The 13,862-nt window shown below is 39.3% G+C and overlaps 1 protein-coding gene across 1 annotated transcript; it reads right to left on the bottom strand.

The window, feature by feature from the left end:
- Positions 1-6,319: 6,319 nt before the first annotated feature.
- On the bottom strand, positions 6,320-7,252 carry LOC106986239 (olfactory receptor 4C11-like). The gene has a single exon (XM_053202608.1). It carries the CDS (start codon positions 7,226-7,228, stop codon positions 6,320-6,322), a length of 909 nt encoding a protein of 302 aa, XP_053058583.1. The 5' UTR covers positions 7,229-7,252.
- Between the last annotated feature and the right edge of the window lie 6,610 nt (positions 7,253-13,862).

A 13,862-nucleotide genomic window follows, 5' to 3' on the forward strand; every position in this document is an offset into this window, starting at 1 on the left:
TGAGACCAGTGGTCTGATAATCATCCCTCTTTCCTCAGCGCCTTTTCATCCCTTCAGGATCACTCCCATCATCGTGGAACCATCCAGTTGTTTCCTCTATCTGAAAAAGGCCCTTCTCTCAACCTCATTCCTTGCCAGCTACTTTCTGCATTGATTTCTGCTCAGGTCATGATCTCATGGTTCATGGGATCAAGCCCCGCATCGGATGCCATGCTGACGGTGCCAGTGTGGAACCTGCTTGGGATTCTCTCTCTTTTTCTCTCTCTGTGTCTCCCACCTTTTCAAAATAAATAAATAAACATAAAAAACCATCCGTCACTTAATCTGACCTACAAGGTGTCAATGTGTCACCAAAACACAGAACTTCAAACGTCTCTTCAAAACATCTCATCATGTATAAATTACTACTATATGCATATTTTAACACATATTAACATGTTAGCTACTTAATAAATTTTGAAAATTGATATCAGACAAAATGATCAGTTTATTCCTGGATGGACATTATTCCAGTTACCAAGGAATTCCCATTCTGCTTCTTCTTTCCTTTCCCACGTTAATAAAGACTTTAAAGATCTTCCAATATGAGTCTTTTTTTTCTTGTTAGCAGCTTTAAGGGTACCTGAATGACTCAGTTGGTTGAGCATCTGATTCTTTATTTCTGTCAGCCCTGCAACAAGCTGACAGCGTGGAGTTTGCTTAGGATTCTCTCCTCCTCCTCCTCCTCCTCGTCCTCCTCCTCCTTCTCTCTGCCCCTCCTGAGCTTGCACACACTCTCTCTATCACTCTCTAACCCTCTATCAAATTAAATAAACTTTAACAAAAATAATAAAAGTTTCCTGGGGCACCTGGGCTCCTCAGTCAATTAAGCATCCAATTCTTGATCTCAGTTCAGGGCTTGATCACAGTGTCATGAGTTCAAGCCCTCCATTGGGTTCTGCACTGGTCATAAAGCCTACTTAAAAAAAAAGAGAGAGAGAGAAAATAAAACATTCTTGTCTTCTTTCTGTCTTCTGATCGTCGTATCATTCCTGGGAGGCTGGAATACAAACAAGGACAAGTTGAGGGTCAGCACTGGAAAAACACTAAAGAAATACCATTTAATGCAGGATATAATATTTAAGTAACGAATGGGAGTCACCAAGAGATCAATTGTGCAGGTGCTAAAATAATTATGAATGAGACACAAAAATTAAAAATTGGCAACAGCAAATCAGGAAAAAAAAATAGGATCCTAGGAGATAATATAAGTCAGTTTGTCTATCTCAGAGTAGAGAATCTTGATGGGTTAGGAATTCTTTTATGGAAGCAAAGTTCTGCCTTCCACTTATGTTGTGGAGCTGGACAAAATATATGAAACACTGTTTTCATTATTGGACAACTGGCAACACAGGGAAGGGATCCTTTAGAGAAAGGAAACAGATCAGGCGAGCACTGGGTCAGACCCAGGATTTGCAGGAACACATCAGACCACAGTGCAGGAAGGCAGTCTGATGCTAAAGTTGTCCCTGAGACAAGGATTCAGAGCACAGGGCTCAAGGCACCTGAAGAGGCTGCAACCGGGGGGGAGGTTCCAGAAGTTTCTGAAAGGTCCTTTGCCATCGACGTTTTGTTCAATACTGAGAATATTAAATTATGTATGTGGGATGAAACCACACAAGACAGAGTAATGAACAGAAAAAGACATTTTCTCAGTCACCCTACACATTCCTTGCAACAGGGGTCTCTGCTTCACATAGTAGGTCGAGAACAGGCAGACTAATTCCATCAGCTTGTAACTGAAAGGGTGGTCCCTTCAGTGGCCATACTCGGCAGAAGACCCCAGACACTGGCAATGTGAGCTGGTTTTCTTAACGCTTTAGCCTCAGACTGGTGCACAAAGCCTCCACTCACATTCCTCAAAATGTAAGCTATACCTTCAACATCCACAGGGGCCAGGTAGATAAATTCTAAGACACTTGCACGTAACTGAAAGGCAGCTGGGAAATGAGAGAAGAAAGGAAACTTTTCCTGTGAGTGACTTAACTCTCCCTGCTGTAACTTGTCAGTGAGGCACTAAATATATATCCTGCTCAGTCCCATGTTTGAACCCTTTCAACTAATTTCTCTAAGCAGTATTTTTCAGAACATCATCTTGGTTGTTTCAGAGAGATGACACTTGCTTTTTAAGTTCTTCGAAGAGTTTAAAAATATTTCAGTTTATTTAAACATTATTGATTATGTGTATTGTGATCGTGCAAATATAAGCAATAATAATGAAGGGTATCTATTGTGCATTTATCATATCACAGGCACTTCCCTAAGCACTTTATCAATGTTAACTCATCTCATCTTTGCCACAAATCTATACATTCACTATTGTTGTGCTCCCGTTTGGCAGATGAGCTACCTGAGATACAAAGAGATTAAGTGAATTGTTCCAGATAAATTTCTAAGCCTAGTTTAAAGCCCAGTTTAACCTCACGCTTCTAAATTCCTCTATGCCAATTCCCTGGAGATAGGAAATGTAAAAGCCATGGAAAGGTACACAAATTAATTAAATTCAACAAAATGTGATGAATATGTTGAGATGTAATTTACAAGTACTAAGGGAGTGTAAATAAAGAGCCTTTGGCTGAGCCATTTGGGCCAACGAAAAGCTTCCTAGAAGAGATGACATTGAAGTTGAGTCTGAAAACATGAGTAAGATGTTTCCAAGTTAGCCAAAGTAAAGGACATTCCAGGTAATGGGACCAGCATGAACAAAGACAGAGTATACTATAGGCACTGCTAAGGATGAAATCAATTAAATTCTACAAAACATGTTGAAAACTCCCTGGCATGTGGTAAGCATTTGGGCCAGATTTATTACACTGTGCCCACAGTTATTAGCCTCCCTGTATCTACACTAGTTTCCTTGTAACTTTGCAGACCTTCCCTTTCTGAGTCTGGGAAGTCCTTGTGACTCACTTTGGCCGATAGAACGTGGTAGACACCCCGACAGAACGCCCGTTCTGAGCCTCTGCCTCAAGAGGTTTGTGCACTTTCATTTGCTCTCTGAGACACTTCTGCCATGAGAACAACCCTGGATTAGCATGCTGGACGACAGGCCACCAGGGAAAGAGCACCACCGTCCTATTCAAGATCATATCGGATCAGACTATAGCTAATCGAACCCAAACACCTGAGATGTCCCAGAGAAGATCATAGAGCCACCCATCCACCTGAAGCTGACTGCAGATGTTTAAATGAGCTCAACTAAAAGTAGAAGTACACCCCAGCTGATCCATAAACTAACAATTAAAACACACACACACACACACACACATATATATATATATGTGTGTGTGTATATATATATATATACATATATATATATATATATATAGTTTTATGTTACTGAGATTGCATGGTTGTTTCACAGCAAGAGCTAACAGATATGGGATTGAATAATAATAGCTATCATTATTTTTGGTCTGAAGAAATTCAGGATGTACAGGACATATAGTTTTAGTCAGAAAGATACAGAAAATAGTGTTGGAGAGGTACATACTGGCAACTACGGTGTGTTAAGTTAAGGAGCTCAGACTGAATACCATAAGCAATCTGCTGAAAACCCCAGAAGATGTAATGAAAGATATCAAATAAGACAGAGAAACAAAATTCAAATCAGAAGAAAGTCAGGTTGGAGATCGAATATGGTGAACATTGATGTATCAGTGTTAGTTGAAACTAGGAGAGTAGATAACAGTACCCAAGTAATGCATGTGATGAGAAGAATGAGCCAAGGGTAGATCCTAGGTTTAAAAGGGCTTTTAGAAGACAGGAAATTATAGCAGCAAAAAGTGGACCAGGAAGTTAAGATTAGAGAAGTACCAAAATAATCATGATACCATGACATGATGGAAGTCAAGGAATAGAATTACCATGGAAAGAAAGTGGGATTTTTCTGGGAAAAGATGACTTGAGAAAAAAAAAATCTTTAAATCCCATGCCTTCCTTTCCAATTTTAAACTATAAGAACAATTTAAAATAACAAAACTATGGCTGGACCTAAGGAAAAAAACACCTAAATTTGAAACATTTTAAGGAATGTCTTTAGACTTAGGTTCCATGAGGATTGGGGTTGTAACTCTCTCATTCAACTTTGTATCCATCAGTCATGGAACCTAGTATGCATTTAGTACACAATGTGTTGAAAGAAGAGAAAAAAGGAAGGAAGAATGGATGAGAAGGAGGGAGGAAGAGAGGAGGAGGGAGCATTGGGGGGAAGGAAAGACAGAAGGGAGGGAGGAAAAGAGGGAGACTTTTGAAGGTTACTACTGGCTTTCTAAGTGCTAACAAGGGGTCATCAGTGATCATAAGAAAGAGAATTATTCTTCCCACATCAAGGATACTAAAATTAGAAAGCTTACAAAAATCCTCCAAAGGGAAGGCAAATAAAAAGCTTTCAACATTTGCCAGAAGCAGAGTCAGCCAATTTGTTAAGTTACCAGGTCAAGTAAGACCTTTCTGTCCCCTGACCACTTCTCCCACCCCTCCCAACTGAGTCCTTATCTAAAATCTGGGGGAATCTAGACTCTATATGATCTAAGAATGAGAAGAAAATTCATGAAGCTTTCCAAGCACACACAAACATATCTTTTCTCTCGCTATATAAAATTTTAAGGAGCAACAAGAGATAAGAATTAAAAAAAAAGTTTTATTATATCTTGGTTACTTAAGAACCAATAATACTAAATATAATAATCAAATGACCGGATTCAAAGGTTTCAGAAATGAAACTGCAAGACACAAAATGAGGAATATCTTGAGTCTTCACTTAGAACATAAAACATAATTGCCTCTTGTAAATATGGCACTGAGAGCTCTGACGAATGTCTTCCTTGGGACTTAACTATTTATTCTGCCACCTCTTTCTATGTAAGAGTCTTGGGCATCTTTGATGGGACATGATAACAGTTGGTCTTCAGTTGGTAGAAATGTTTCACATACTCATGACGTTCATTGGATTCTTTTCTCATTAGCCTGTATCACTTAAAGTAATCACTTAAAGTACTTCTTGGTGCCAACTTGATGGGAATTATAAACTCAGATACTGAAATAGAATCACATGACGGTACTTAAATATGAGATCGTGATGCGGTGTGGTGCTGTATGCATCACACGCCTCAATTACGTCATCTTCAAAAATGCAAATACGTATTTTAAAACATCCTCCTACAAAACCAAAAGACCAAAATTGACAAGCACTGAGGCAGCCTTTCCCATCCTGGATTCTTCCAGGGAATCTGAAACTGGATTTTTCAGACACTATTCAGAGGCAAAAAAGAAACTGTTTTCATGATGCCCAAATACACATGACAGCCAGGAAAGCTAAGCCAAGCTAGGTCAATGTTATAGAGATACCCTGAAATTGCATTTTTTTTCCTCCAAACGTTCAGATACCCAAAAAGTGGTTCTCCAAATATAAAAAGAGCAAAGCTTCTTCTCTCCTCACCTTTTATTTCTCTTCATTGTTCATTGTGCATTGTTCTCTAACCCCTCTTCTATCCTATATCCCTCCACATATTCCTGCTGCCAACCACCTCACTGCCTCTTCTCTCTGAAGATCATGGGGACAGACAGCCTGACAAAAAGCAGATACCGCCCATCACTGCCAAGTGTAAAACTCTCCTTCTCCCACCATTCACAGAACTTTGAGAGTGTTTTCCAGGGACAGTCCAGGTTTTCAGTGAGGTTTCCAGCTTTTCGTGGAGTTTGAGGGTCCATCCATGTAGGTGCCCCAGTGAGTCAGGCTCAGGAACAGATTCCACCATAGAATTTTCTCAGAACATCTTCTGCAAGTCCCAGGTTGTCAAGACCGCTACCTCCATTTCTAGGTTCCAGTTCCATATGGATTAGCTCCATGTCCAAGTTCTTGAGGACCAGAATAAAATCTGGAAAAAGAATTGGTGTGTGCACACACATACACACACTACACAATCATGCTGCCACTAGACAGTACATTTCTTTCTAAATACAAATACAAATTTGTACAGGAAGTGAGATTATCATGAAAACATGGCCAGATGTCAACTAAGGACCAGCTTAAGTTGTTCAAAATGGTTACAAACTTCAAGTAATCCTATTCTAATGCACTCCTTTCAGAAAAAGGGATATGTACTTTTTTGTATTTATCACTATTAATACAAATAAATATATGCAATATGAGTACAATTAAAATTTCTCAATTGTTTTTCCCCCAATGAGAAAATTTTACTTTTCCTGTCCATGAAGGAAAATCAAGCTTTTAAGGAAATATACATTAGAATCCCTGAATATCCTGTATCAACAGAAGTCATACTTTGCTACACCATAACTTTTTCATGGCATTTTTCACTTCAACATTCCTCAGGGTATAGATCAGAGGGTTGAGCAAGGGCGTCCCAATTGTATAAAACACAGCCACCATCTTGTCTATTGGAAATGTGGTTGGGGGGCGTGTGTATATGAATATACATGGACCAAAAAATAGGACAACCACAATAAAGTGGGAGGTGCAGGTGGAAAGGGCTTTTCGCCTTCCTTCAGCACTGTGGTTTCGCAGAGAGTACAAGATAACAACATAGGACATAAGCAGGATTATGAAACTCACCGTGCATATGGCCCCACTGTTGGAAACAACTAGCAAATTTATCACGTAAGTGTCCATACAGGCAAGTTTCAACAAGGGCTGCAAGTCACAGAAATAGTGGTCAATCACGTTGGGGCCACAGAAAGGCAATCTCAAGGCCAGGAAAATTTGTGCCGAAGAGTGGATACAGGATCCCACCCAGCTCAAAATCATCAGTACACTGCAGACATGCTGGCTCATGATGGTTGTGTATCTCAAGGGCTTACAAATAGCTATGTAGCGATCAAAAGCCATGAGGATGAGCACGAAGATTTCCAGGCACCCAAAGAAATGAGCTGCAAAGACCTGAGTCATGCACTCATTGTACGAAATGGTATTCTTCTGAGTAATGGCACCCACAATCAATCTGGGAGCTATGGTTGTAGAGAGGCAAGCATCAGAAAACGACAGATAGAATAGGAAGAAGTACATGGGACTCCCAAGGGTCTTGCTTATTTTAATAGTCACCAAAATGAGAAAGTTCCCCAACAGTGTCGCAAGGTAAAGAATCAAGAAGACCCCAAATACTGCCTTCTGCTTTCCTGCATCCTGTGTCAACCCAAAGAGAATGAATTCAGTCACACTGCTATTCATCGTAATTCTACTGGCTGAAAGTAAGGTGCAGTTGAGGACAAGGGCTGAATCTGCAAAGAGAAGAAAAGAAGTGACAGCTTTGGAAGATCGGTGGGTTGAACTCTGAATGCCTTGCTTTGCTCCATGTTATGTTACCTCTGACTGCCTTCAATCCTCTATGACTCTTGGTAAATCCGCAGATGCCCAAGCCTCTCCCAGATCTATCTGTCGATTCAGAAGCTAACTTCCTTGGATCAAAGCCTTTGCATTTGGGGAGGTAAAATTAAATGTCCTTTAAAAATTCAATTCCTACCAAGATAGAAAACTGCAGCACTTGAACTTTCCTTGGGCAAGTGACTTATCTCGCTGGAAATTTAGCCTTCATATGAAAAATACAGTGCAAATATTTGCCTTACCTGATCCTGAGTTTCCATAAGAATTAAACATATTTTTATGCACACATATAGACACATATATTTCACGTGTTATGCATTTGATCTACATGCTTTGAATTCTGAAAAACACTATTCCACTATAATTAAGCACTCATACTGTTGAGGAGTCCCTCTTGATGAAAATATTCTCAGTTCAGTTCACTCATTTTTGGGTCTCTGACCCCTTCATCTGACCCCGTCAATATCTTGGATGAAATATGATTTACAAAAATCTATTTTCACAGTCTTTTACTTACACCTCTCGTGTTCAATGTCAACTTCCCTGATGCATTATATGACAAATGTCAGGACAACTTTGAGGTTGGCATAATTGAGGAAAATCGTTTACCTTCTTGGCTGTACTGTTGAACTTAACTCATTACATTATTGAGCATCTCGGCCTATGAATTCAACATGCTATAAAATTCCTAATGATGCCTATAATCTAAATTGTGTTTTTACTCCGAGTTGTTCCTTTTTACTCTGAATTCATTAGGATACTTCTAAAAATATCATCTGAATATTATTCCATAATTCCAACATACTATGTTATGATTGTTCTATTTCAAGTTCTGGTTCCTAGCACGTATAGTTTGTCATTGAAATCATCATATAATAACATTTTGTGTCCTGATTTTGACTTGGAATTATTATAACACTTCTTCCCATGTTATTATAGTTTTCATTAGTTTCATTGTTAATTTAATTATGTAACACTGTATAAATTTTTATAAGTGGCATCTTTTTGACCATTTGTCCTTTGAGATATTTATATTGCTTCCAATTGTCACTCACATAGATAACAACTCAGAGTAATATCCCAAGTATGATATTGCCATCCCAAAGCTAGAGATTATCATTGCTATTTATAATCATTAAAAACGTTTTTCAATATTTTGTGTCTATTTGTTAGCTATATTTTATTATAGAATAATTCATGATTAACATTAATTATCCAAATTACACAGGAAAATGAGAGAAGAAAATTAAAATTTGTCTCCAGTTTATTGAATCTATAATCCTACTCTCCAGAAATAACTACTTTTGGTTTCTTCTATGCCATTTAAGAAAGATCCTATCAGTATATTTACATATGTGTGTATTTCTACATCTTTTTACTATGTACAAATATGGTCAATATTTCAAGGTTGATGATTTTGCAGAAAAGCTGATGAACATGACGACAAACAAAAAGGTTTTGTTTTGACAGGATCTGATTCTCTCCTTTGGTTAACAGAAAAAATTGTATTAAAATATGCATATACATTTTTGACCCCAACCACATTTTACATTGTTGCCACAATTTTCATGAAAATAGTGTTCTTTTGAGAATGCTTTATCTTTGTTCAGTTCATATTTTGCAATCATGATATTTTATCTGGGATGGCTATTCATCTAGAAAAATAACTACGTTTTTTTATTCAATGACACGGTTGCTGCAGTCAGATGTCTTGGGTTCAAATCCCAGCTCCACTATTTACTACCTTGGGAAAGCCACTTTAAACATAACCAGGGTTACTCTGCAGATGAACTGAGAAAAAGACCCAGCATATAATAAGTGAGAATTGTGTAAGTCCCAGCCTCTGCTACTTTCCCTATTCTGATTTTATTTTTTCCCTTTTCTGTGACTTTTTTTTCCCTTTTCTTATTACAAGCTACCAATTTCCCCATTCTCCTTTAGCCTTTTTCCCAACATTTTAAAATTACACTATCTATGCACTTCTCTCATAATTCCATAGTTATCTTTCATTTGAAATATTGAATCCCAATTATCTGGATTCTTTTATTGTAAAGAATGGGCAGAATACTTGCTCTTATTGACTTTTGAGTTTTAAGACACATGTAGATGCAATACTACATCTGTACCACTGTTTTGCACACTAGTTTCCTTCCCCCAGTGGCTGAAACCATCTCGGCACTGTGGTTCCTGCTAATTTGCTCGCGGTGATCAGAAGCTGGGAATGGCAACTCCAAACATCGTTCATAAATACTAAAAAACAGGGGCGCCTGGGTGGCTCAGTTGGTTGAGCGCCCGACTTTGGCTCAGGTCATGATCTCACGGTTCGTGAGTTCAAGCCCCGCATTGGGCTCTGTGCTGACAGCTTAGAGCCTAGAGCCTGCTTCAAATTCTGTGTCTCCCTCTCTCTCTGCCCCTCCCATTAGCGCTCTGTCCCTCTCTGTCTTTCAAAAATGAATAAGTGTTAAAATAAATAAATAAATGCTAAAACCAAATACAAAGTGCAAACAGTTTCCCTATATGTGACCCATGATGACATGAGAGTAGAAATAAAATATACCCTTGGTTGTAAAGAGTTCGTGATCCAAAGATATGAAAATCAGAGGGGTGAGAGCATTTGACATGAAAGAAACCAACCAAAGTTTTAATGGAGATCATGGAACAAATAGAGAAGATCCATATGAAACCGATGGTTTAGACTGATTCTAGTGTCACAGCAGAAAAACTCGGAAAAGTAAGGTTTCCTCTCTGCCAAAGGCCATGGAAGCCACATTATGAACTTTGAACATGGTTTTGCAGTCAAGTATGAGATTTGAGGATATACAAGATATGAGAGCTGATTTTATTAAGATTTATTCAGCACCTAAGAACAGAATCATTCAGCTGTTTATCAAAATTTAATCATCTGGTTTTTCTAAGTTTAGTCTAGTTGGATTTGGGCTTATCTGGAATGAAGTGCCTTCTCCCTTCAAGATGTCAGGGTTGTGCTGAAGACATCCATCTTTGAATTCCCTGCACTTAGAAACTCAATGGGCAGCATACAGGTGGATCCACTGTGGCCCCAACAGAAAGAAGATTGGCCCACCAGGCATCCCAAGTATGATTCAATGGTGCCTCCAGACCTGTCCCTTCCCCTCTCAGAGAAGGAGCAGATGGGCTCCCTCTCAGCTGTCTCTGTGGGGGGCGGGGAGGAGGTAGCAAAATCACACAACTCCTCTCAGCTTTAATAGGATCATTTTGTTGTTGTTGCCTTTGACTTTGTTCTTGGTGTTAAGACTTTAGTTTTGTAGAGCAGTGTTAGATTCACAGCAACACCAACACACAGGTACAGAGATTCTCCATGTGGTCCCTAGCCCCCCACACAAATATCACTCCTGCCATTATCAACATCTCCCTCCAGAATGGCACATTTCTCGGAACTGAGGAGCCTACTGTGACACATCCTTATCACCCAGAGTCCACAGTTTACCCCAAGGTTCACTCTTGGTGTGGTACATTCTATGGTTTGGATAAACATTAATCACAGACATCCATCATCGTAATATCATACAGAATATTTTCACTGATCTAAAAACAGGATCAGTTTAGATTCTCAAAACATGAGATATAAAAATTCCTTTCACACAGTGTCTAATACTCATTAAGTTCTAAATAAAATGGCTCACACCATTTTGTTGGAGAAAACTAACACGTTGAGGGCGATATCTATGTGACTTTTCATTGTGAGTATTATTAGCTCATACACAGCATGAAATTGGACTGGTATCTCATAAACCAGTCAGTATTACAAATGGCCTGTCCTGGCATTCATTAAGTGGGCCCACTATGTTTCTGAATGGAAAGAAAGGACACAATTTCAGATCTTCCCTCTTACCCTCACTCTCCGTCCTCTCCCTCTTTTTACCTCCTTGCTCCAACTTGAAAAGGAAAAGCGGGCATTCGAAAAATATGGTGAATCATAAATTCTAATTCAATGGTTACTGTGGTTTTCAAGTGCAAAGGCTCAAACTCTGTGCCATAGTCTTGCTTACCACCTTTCCTCCGGTGCTTCTGCTCATGTGTGTTCCAGCCATGCCTGACACTTGCTGTCCCTCATGAATATGTCCTGACCATCTCATTCCCTACATTTTCAATGTTTCTTAGTGGCTAAATGACCTTCCTCTGAAACAACTTCCACTCTCCGTTGCTACCTGTGTCTAGAGTACCCAATTCACCCTCTCAGCAAAGCTTTCCAGGTTTTCCCAAACTTCCAGTGTTAAAATCTGTGATCGTGCAACCCTTGATTAGAGCCATCCTTCCTTTTCCCTTTAATATTTTTGTTCATTGGATTTTATATCTCATGAGGCAGGTTCACATTGTCTATTTTGTGCACTTCTGGCCAGTCTGGGAGGCAGGTTAGGAGAGAGCAGTCAGAAAGAAACCAGTACCAGGATTGCAAGCCTTTTTTTCTCATGGCAATCTCTCCCTCTGCAGCTAGAGGTAGCCTTCGTCTTATCAGCTTTTCTTTTAAAACACCTAATTTGGGGTGCCTGGGTGGTTCACGTGATTAAGCATCAGAATCTTGGTTTCAGTTCATGTCATGATCTCACGGTGCATGGGATCAAGCCCCACATCGGGCCCTGTGCTGACAGCCTGCTTGGGATTCTCTCTCTCCCTCTCTCTGCCCCTCCCTGTTCATGATTGCTCGTGCTCTCTCTTTCTCAAAATAAATTAGTAAATATAAATAAATAAATAAATAAATAAATAAATAAATAAATAAAGGGTCAACTGCTTATTTAATTAATTTAAAAACTAAAGAAACCCACAAGTATAGGGTTCTATACCTTTGCCCCCTTGAATGTACCTCCCTTTCAATAAAAATTGGTCGTGAGAATGTGCTGCCTCAAGCAGAGGCCAGTGAAAGCTGGGAGCCCTGACACATTCAGATCCTCTCATCACAGAGATAAATATGTTCCTGGAGCTTCAAGCTTCTCAGGAGACAGAATTAAATCATGGCAACTGCCCTAAAACCTAGTCCTGCATGGGAGGCAAGGAAAAGAACATAGTTTACTTGGGTTTGAAAACTTACCTTATTTCTTATAAAGAAGGAGATGGGATCCAATAGAGAGCTCCTAGATTTGCTCCCGCAATTCGGATTTACTTTGAAGATGAATCATGTGCAGTAAGTGTGCAACATGTGAACCGTACATCCAACTGATCTACTCAGCTTTCCCACTGCAGGGTCTACGGGGAGAGGAGATACTCCACAGGTAGCCAGTCTTTCTAGAAGGCCTGAGTTAGGGCTGTAATATCAGCAGAAAATTTCTCACTTCTATTCTTAGAACTTTTGAGAATAAAGAGGAAATATCCTCACTATTCTGTGATACAAACATCTCTAAAGACAGCTCTGTAAGCCCAAAACAACTCCCTGGCAGAGCAGACGAATTGTACATTTCTTCCTCCTCCCTCCGATATTTATAGAGATTTCATAGAAGTCCACAAATGCCAAGCTTTTGGAGGGACAAGGACTCTGCCCTTCCCACCCAGCCCCAAAGGCAAAGCTCAGTCAATCCTGGATCACAGCAAACCATGGTGCCAAGTAATCCCAAACTAGGCTGTCAACAGGCAGATTCTGTCCTCAGAGCCCTTCTCCCTGTCCAGAGTCTGTCCTAAGGGACACCTCTCATCTCAGTTACCAAGTGCTCCACTCATGTCCCTGCTCTACGGAAAAAACAAGCAGGTGTAAATCATTGAAAGTTCCCAAATGCTCTGCTCTTTCAGTCAAATCTTTCTAACAGCACATAAAGCTCTGAGCCCATGTACAGGTTCAAACCCAGGTGATATAATTGAATTCTAGCTTCACGATTTACGTCTCTGTGACTTTAGGCAAGTTTCTTAACATCTCCCAGTTTATTTTAGAAAATGTTACTGTTACGTATAATATTATAAATCTTAATGATACTCTTAAAGTATTAAATTACAATGAAAACTACTGTTTGCAATCTCTACAATTTCTAAATATTTTGAAATCAGTAAGTCAGCAGGTAAAGAGAGAAGAGAAAGAAAATGGAAATGAAGATGTTTTACACGTTTTTTTAAATCTTTAAGTCAAGTTATAGTTAAGCAATGAAATGCACTTTTTATATTGAACAATTCTATACATTACTCAGTGCTCACCACAAGTGTACCCTTAACCCCCTAATCTGATTCACCCATCTGCCCACCTCCCCTCTGGCAACCACCAGTGTATTTTCTGGATTTAAGAGTCTGGGTTTTGTATTTTCCTTTGTGTGATCATTTGTCTCGTTTCTTGAATTCCACGTATGGGTGAAATCATATGGTATTTGTCTTCCTCTGTCTGACTTATTTAGCTTAGCATTATACACTCTAAGTCCATCCATGTTGTTGCAAATGGAAAGGTTTCCTTCTTGTTAAACCTGAGTAACAGTCCACTGTATGTACCGTATCTTCTTTATCCATTCACCTATCAGTGGACACTGGGTGG

This window comes from Acinonyx jubatus, chromosome D1 (assembly GCF_027475565.1).
Source record: "Acinonyx jubatus isolate Ajub_Pintada_27869175 chromosome D1, VMU_Ajub_asm_v1.0, whole genome shotgun sequence".
NCBI lineage: Eukaryota > Metazoa > Chordata > Mammalia > Carnivora > Felidae > Acinonyx > Acinonyx jubatus.